Consider the following 8,314-nt stretch of genomic DNA (forward strand, 5'->3'; position numbering starts at 1 on the left):
CACAGTGATGTAAACTAATATAAGTTGCTGGGCAACCGTTTCTGAACAGTGTATACATTTATTATTTTATAATTTAATTAATTAATTAATTGCTAGAATAAATTAATTTTAATCACAACGAACTGTAGAAAAATTCTAAAGAAAATCATGTATAGAAAATAACCAATTTCAAGCAAACGCTGGTTCTATTGCTTTATACTACAGGGTGTTTTAAAATTGGCAAAATTGGCTTTCCCACAAAGATACCTACATTGGTTAAAAGAAGCACTCTTTGAATTGTGTTTTTTTTAAATGTAGGCTAAAAATTTCAGTGTCAATTGTTACTTACGCTGTAGAACTGTAGATGATTGTCAAAAATAATAATGTAAAACAATTTTTTGAAAAATTAGCTATTTTGAAGACAAAAAATTTTAAATTTTTGTAATTTGTATTGAAAATTGTTTAATACTATTATTTCTCATCTAGGTACACCATAAATAACAACAAACATTGAAATTTTTAGCCTGCTTTTGAAGAAAACTTCATTCAAAGTACACCTGAAGTGCACTTTCAAACCACTGTATCTTTGCGAGAAAATCACGAATTTTTATTATTATTAGATATTATTTTTTTGTTTGGGCTAATACAATGCTCTGAAGTGAAAAAAAAATCAAAAGCGAGAAATGTTATGATTATAAATAATAAAAATAGTTTTTTTTCGTTTGGTTCTCAATTTTTCTTAATTGACGTTTTGAAAAAATGCCATCGTTTTTATCCTTGCGTCGTTTGTCTTGAAACGAACACAGTTCATTATCACAGACAAAAATTAGCAATTAAAGTGGAGGGCCATTGACTGACATGTTTTGTCAAGTTACCAAAGGGCCTGGGGCGCCCTGGCAAGGGCCACTACTGGACCATCGACCCAGCGAGCGAGTTCATGTTCGAGGAGGGCTCCTTCCGGAGGCGCCCTCGCGGCTTCCGTCGGAAGTGCCAAGCGATGAAGCCCCAATACCACCCTGGAAACTTTTTCACGAACAACATGACCGGAATGGTGAATCAAACCCCCAGCTACGACCCCCAAACCCTCGTCCAGCCCCAGGAGTACTCCACTTGCTCCTACAACACCTCTTCGCCGCAAGTCTCCTCCGCCACGCATTACACCAACTACGACTACCCCGTGTACCAGCAGCAGTGTGACCGCGACTGGGGCTCGGCCTCCGCCCTGCTGCCCCCATACCCCGAAACGGCCATCTCCAGCTCGTACCTCAAGGCCCCCATCAGCCCGCTGGGGGACAACCAGGAGACGCCGCCGCCGGGGCTCTCCGACGCCTATAATTATCAGTACGGAGGCATTTCGACCTCATCTGCAGATAATTGTGAGTTTTTTGCTGGCGCTTGCGATTGTTGTGTTAGTAATAGGAGGAGGTCGTTTTACACGGCAGTTGACAGGGCTTTTGACATTCTTGGCAGACGCCTCATGTGCTACTTGCTGGGTGGCCCTGCCAAAACGACGGACGTGAGGTATCGTTACGTTTTATTGTTTGGGTTACAACCCTTCCGATTTCGGAGACAAAACCGTGGCCGAGTTTGATGCAAACATGCTGACAACATCTGCTGCGGCTGTGGTCACATTTTTTGATAGAGGGGCCATAAATGCGCCGGTTGGCGGCTTTGGGTTGGCCGAGATCGGGCTTCGGAAAATTAAGAAGTCAAATGTCGAGAAATCGTTCCAAACGCGCCAAACTTAATTTTTTATTATTTTTAAAGGTACACCTACTTTGGTAGAGAACAAAATTTTCAAAAATCTAGTACCTATAAAGTGTTTGAATTCGTTGAAACATTGCTAAAATTTTCCCCTCGTTGCTGCTAAATTTTATCCTTGAGGATATATGACTCAGGCAATAAAGTTTTAGTGTCAAAGGAAAATTCGTGTTTTAAATTATTTCATTTCTTTTCAAGTACAAAACCATAATTGTTGTGAAAGTACAAATAGGGGTGGTGACCTTGAAGGGGAAGGAATATAACATTATAACTGTAATAATCTTGGCCTGGGAGAAATGAATGAAAAAATTAAAATTTTTATATTATTCATAAAATAATGCTTGTGTTTCACAAATCTACAATAGTTTTATGAACGAACTAACAAAAATAATGAGAAAAAGTATATAAAAAAATGGCAAAGACATCGTTTAAGAAATAATAATTTTTTTTTCATTGAAGAGAAAGTAAACCAAAGTGGCAAAGTTTTAAAAAAAACTCTTCTTTGTAATATTTGGGCTCGGTTTACAGAAAGCGAAGTTAAAATTTAATTTCGAATTAAACTAATGCCATCATTGCCATTTAAATTGCATTGACAATTGTCAAGTTAATTTCGAATTAAAAGTTCATTGCAAATAAAACATTTTGTAAATCAGCTCTTATAGAGTTTTAAAAATTAGATATCTAATAAAAAATTAACGCAGCATCCAAACAAAAAAGTTCTATATTACAAGAGAATAATAGTAGAAATTTCATCAAAAACACTTGGGAGTTTGAAAAAGTGAGCGCCTTTTCAATATTTTTTTATAGTTACTTACCTGCTTTACATGAGATCTCTGTAAAATATTCGTTAGTAAAGCAAAGATTTTTTTGTAAAATTTCTGTTGACTGATTAATTAATTAGTTATCTAACCATTATTCTGTTGTAATTTTTTTAAATTATATAGTATTATAAATTAATCAATTAGTTAAGCGGTAAATTATGTGAGATCTTGTTAGACATCCACAGCGATTGTATCTAATTTGTATATCTAATGAAGGTTTATAATAATTTAACTGACGACCGATTTATAGAAAACTAATTAAATTTTTTAGGACATGTTTACAGAACATTAAATTTGTCAATGCAAAGTAAATAGGTAACATCTTATTCAGGGAATTTTATCTAATTCTAATCAGCTTAATTTTCACATTAATGCACTAGATAACTGATTATGATTATCATAAACAACATTTCAAATAAAAAATTACCTTTGTTTGTATTTCTAAGACTGTTAGAGAAGAAGAATTCAAAATTAATTTGCTGTTATAATAATAGGTAGTTAATTTGCGATTGGGCATGTGATCAGTGATCAGTTATTCTAACGTTTGGTTGTATTAACCTATTAATAAATCAGCTAAACCTTGTACTTAGTAAATTTTAATTAAAGTTTCTTTTGTCGGCGCGATTATTATTTAACAAACTCTTGTTAAATAATAATCACCCGATTTAACAATTAACAACCGATCGCCTGATAAGAAAAAAATATTACAAGCAAAAAAAAATCTTTTATCAGTGCTAAAAGATTTTTAGTAAATTACTATACCAAGAGATATTTTTCAACAATTTTTACAGTGAAACATTACATTATTAGAAGTTTATTAGCTTGCTACTAACTTCATTTTCATTGTGTTTCATTGTTTGTCTAATTTTTCTGTTTTTTTCCACATCTTATAAAAATTAATTTAATTTTCGTCCTAACATTAAAGAACACTTAAAGCTCTTATTTCATCGTAACCGGTAATATGGCATTTTATTCACTGATTACTTCTTGATAAAACGAAATTTTAGTTTTTTTCATTGTTGAATTTTTTGACGTTTATAATTGTCAATCAAATTAACTCAGTAATTCAATCGAAATAATGTAGGATACAAAATAAAATAAAATTTTGTATTATACACGATGATAGAGTTCACCATTATCTTTTCAAGCTCTAAAAGATAAAATAAAATTTTATCTCTTGTATAATTATAATAAATAACCATTTCTACTGCTATGTAACTTGAGATTTAATTAGCTTCTGCACGGCGGATTTAGGATAGGAAATCTAGGAAAACAATTTTTATTTTGTGAGATGTTTAGTAAACTGTGGTAAAATCATCGAAGAAATAAATTGTCAGATACTGTTTAAAATCTCGATTTACTAAATTTGGTATTAGATATTTTTGGAAACAAATTAGTAAATGGAAAAAGGAATTATAATTTAATAAAAAAGTGGATGTGTTTTTGCACCTATTATTTGAATAAAATATAATATTTTTGTGGCAAGTTTGTAGCAAATTTGCAGCTCGAACTTTTCCAGATTATTTTATTTGATTAAATTTTTCATTTTAGTGATGAGACCCTCCACAAACACCATGCAGCCAATTCAGTGCGACCGAAAGCCGTACTTGAGTTCGCCGCCGCCTTCGATTCCATCATCTCTTCCATCACCACCAGCAGCGAACACAGCACACTCATTTTACGAACCTACAGTAAAGTACAGCTTATAAATTCAGTATTTATAGTAACTTTTAAGTGGACATTTGTACTTGTCATTTATCCGAATTAATTTTATGTCTCTTTCGGAATTCCTCTTCAATCGTGCAAACGCAGCTCAATTTTGCACAATTGTACATATATTTATTTTCTAGGTTTAGTGCCTACTTTTAAGTAAGACGTAATCATGATTTAACATGTATATAAACACTTCATACAGCTACTTACCAAAAATGATGTACATAAAACGATTTGATTTTGTAATTTATGATAAAAATAAAATTTTGATTTTACTACTTGGAGTTTCATTGTCCTGCAGAATGGGGGCTTTGTGTTGCAATTACCTCATCCTGGATCTAAGTGCTGTTCCAAGGCCTGCCGAGAAATAAAAATCACATAAACGCGTTGCGTAATTAAATTTACATCACATCTGCGCTGATTTGCCAGTTTTTAATTAAATGTGAGGCTTTTGTCGGACGCTTATTAACGTAAACAGCATTTTACAGCAAAATCACACAAATCGCTCGTCACTGCCATAAATTACGACATTTTTTAATATTGTGGAAGCAAAAGTGCCCCTTCATCTCAAGTGGTCATACTTCCTTCAGTTTTTAACCACTTGGAGGTCTATGCCACACTTATAGCGACTTTCCTAATAAATCACCCCGATCCTGGGCATTAAAAACTCGAGTGCTTAATGTAAAAATCAACATAAATAACCATAATTCGGAGGAAAATCGTGACGTGGAGCTTGTCACATTGTCGTTCCGGAAAATCGCTTTCCGGGAAGTTCCAGAGACAAATTGTCTGGTAGTGGAAAATTACATCACTCTGTAAAAATAACACTTGGCTAAGGTTGTATTTCCGCAAACAATTCCGACCGAATTGTGTTTAAGTGTGGTCGAAGTCTTGGTTTTGGGTTTGCGAGGTTTGTGGTGACTTCACTCTCTAAATATAAAAGTGATTTTTCTTCGTCACTTTTGCAATTCAAAAAGCACTTTTAAATAATTTTCTCTTAAGACCTTTTTGTTTTTGTCAAAATCTGCAGTGCGCCACTGAGTTAGCAATTGCTAAGCAACCAGCCGTTTAATTTGTTCGAAATTGTGCCTATTTAAGTTGGTTGCCACGTTACAACAGCGGAAAAATCAGTGGCGTAGATTTGGAGAATTCGGGCCAGTCCTAGAAATTGAATGTGGAGCAGTATTTCACTTTGTAATCAGAGCAGAGCTTTCAACGCAATTCAGAGTGCCGTCGTCGACACCTCGTATAACTCGGCTATGAACAGGCCTTCTGTGCCCCCCTTGCCTCCACCCAGTGCTCAATCGCCCTATTTATAGAGAATATTTTCATATAAATTTAGCTCCAATAAGTAACCCCATTATCGAAGTCATTTTTCAAAATACCCGAAATATTTTCGACTTCACACAAATAGATTTATTTAAGTGTATTGCCGTTTACGTAAAAGCGTAAACTTCCGAATTTAAACGCACCATAAACAAGATGATCAAAAATTTCTGACACGACACATTTTTATCGGCTTTTTTAAATCGGCGAGTCAGTGAGAACTCCACCAGCGAGCGCATCCGCACATTTTTTGCCAGCTAAATACGCAGATAACAGGCGAAGGAAGTGATCTATACAATAAGAACAAGGAGGATTATCGAATGGCTAAATTTAAACTTTCTCACAGTGAGGATCGGCGCGGTTTTTACCAAAACCTACGTCAGTCTTGAGATGAATAATAAGAAAAATAAATGTTTTGACACCAGTTTCGCGATTAAATTGTTCCTCAAATTGCGGTCGGGCGTGCGGTATTTTATCTAAATGACTGCTCCGATTACCTCGGGATGTTACAGCGATCAAGCCAAAAGGGTACGACTTCCTCCAAGTTATCATTTATTTCATGTGGAAGTTGAATGCGATTATACTTTAAAGTTTAAAATTCCTTACACACCACTTAAATGCCATCAAGAGAAAAACTACAAAGATTATCATTATTGATGAAAATTTTTCAAAAATTTCGATTTACTTTTTCACAACAACTTCAAAAATAAATAAATAAATACTTAAGATACTGGGGGAGATGATTCTATAATATTCAGCCGTGCTTTTATGTTTAGCCACTTTAGCTAATCATAATTTTGTGTTTGTTTACGAATTTTGAGTTCCATTCCAATTAATTACATTAACTGTTAGTTTTTAAAATGTTACTTTACGAATTACTTCATGATTTTTCCCCTAATCTACACATGCTTCTCAATAATGTACCACTGAGTTAGTGCGCCAGTTTTTTTTTGAGCCCCCTGTATACATGAGGGGATTCATCTCAAGCTACGTGTTTGATGAATTTTTGTTTCGCACGGTATTTAGTTTTTTATTGATTCTTCAAAAGCCTGAAAAAAACTTAAAAAATATTAAGCAGATTTTTTCAGTGTGATTGGTAAACTAGAGCAAACTGGGAAGTAATGTCTTTTAACTAATTATTATCGTTCAAAATTTCATTATTTGATTCTTTAGTTTGATTAATTATGATAATCCTAGTCAGCGTTGCTATACCTACAAGTTAAAAAAATATAACAATAGTTTTTTATTAAAGTAATGTTAAAATAATTTTAATTTAAAATTAAACATAAAAACAATAAAAAAAACAAATTATGTATTATAAAGACAGAAACTTTTTATAATTCCTTTTTTGTGTGGAACTTGGTTATAACGAACCCGACTTATAACAAATGCTCGGATATAACGAACAAAATTGAAGGTCCCATTTTAAAACTCTATGAGCCGGTTTACAGAACATTTTAATTGCTATCAAATTCTAATTCGAGATTAACTTGACATTTGTCAGTGTATTTTAAAGGGCAACTTAATTCGAATTAGTTTAATTCTGAATTAAATCTTAATTTTGCTTTCTGTAAATCGGCCCTATTTACCATAGTACAAGGATTATTTGATCGCTTTATATAACTGCAGCTGTTTTAATACATTAACTTAATTTTAATTAAATTAAATTAATTTAATTACAAAATAAAAATAAAAAATAAAATAAAAAATTAATTAAATTGATTCAATTTTTAACTAAAAATTACTGCATAAAAACGAACGAATGATCAATTATAACTAACTACCTATAACTTGTAACAAACAAATTCGGAAGTCCTTTGAGTGTTCGTTATAACCGAGTTGCACTGTAATTAAATATTGATAAGTCCACTCTTTGAATTGCATTTTCTTCAAATGCAGGCAAAAAATTTCAGTGTTTATTGTTATTTATGGTGTAGATGATTGTGAAAAATAATAATGTAAATATGTAAATTCTCCACAATCTTTTAGCCTGTGTTTGAAGAAAATGCAATTCAAAGAGTGATCTTTAAATCAATGCATGTGCAATGCTCTGAACCCGGAATTTGGTAATTTTGAGACACCTGTAGAAAGCTTATAGAAAATTTAGCACAGTTAAAAGTTAATGTGAATGAACCAACCAAATTTGTTCAGTTTGGTTATTCAGTTAATCACGCATTTAAGTGCAGATTAAATTAATGACGCTTTTATAAACCAAGCCATAATTTCTTTCATGGTTTTTGTTTTGTAAAAAAAAAGAATAGAAATACTAGAGTTATGATGAGATGAATGTCTAAATTTTGTAGCTGCTAAATTTTCGTCAACAATTACGTCTAAAATAAATATTTTTTGATTTTTTTACTTAGAAATTTAGAATTTTCAATTTTCTTTCTAAAGTAAAAAATAGTTTGTTCTTTTTTTCTCAAGCATCGAAATATTTTAGTTGGTAAAGGTAGGTAATTCGTGTTTGCTGGCCTATTTTGTATACCATTAATAAATAATAATAATAAAGCTGAATTACTTAAACAAATAATTACAAAGTGTAGAAGCACATTTAAGTAATATAATAGCTTAAATTTTTGACATGAACTGCATACCTAACGGTTGGTGGAATAGTCTTCAGTAACGCGTTTTTTGTCGTATTTTATGTCGGTTTTAGATAAAACGTTTCAAAATTTTGGGTCGGCTTGTAATTCATATTAAAGCATCGGTAAATT

General features: G+C 32.5%; 1 protein-coding gene across 2 annotated transcripts in view; it reads left to right on the plus strand.

The window, feature by feature from the left end:
- The window catches only part of LOC100142613 (forkhead box protein F1), a 92,639-nt gene extending 88,090 nt beyond the window's left edge, over positions 1–4,549 (plus strand). For both annotated transcript variants that reach the window (XM_064355788.1, XM_008194016.3), the window contains 2 exons: positions 851–1,355; positions 4,113–4,549. In XM_064355788.1, the coding sequence (XP_064211858.1) occupies positions 851–1,355; positions 4,113–4,270 (663 nt within the window). In that variant the 3' untranslated portion in view covers positions 4,271–4,549. The remainder of the gene's footprint in view (positions 1–850; positions 1,356–4,112) is intronic.
- The last annotated feature ends 3,765 nt before the right edge of the window (positions 4,550–8,314 follow it).

The sequence above is a fragment of the Tribolium castaneum genome, chromosome 1 (assembly GCF_031307605.1).
Source record: "Tribolium castaneum strain GA2 chromosome 1, icTriCast1.1, whole genome shotgun sequence".
In the NCBI taxonomy this organism is placed as follows: domain Eukaryota; kingdom Metazoa; phylum Arthropoda; class Insecta; order Coleoptera; family Tenebrionidae; genus Tribolium; species Tribolium castaneum.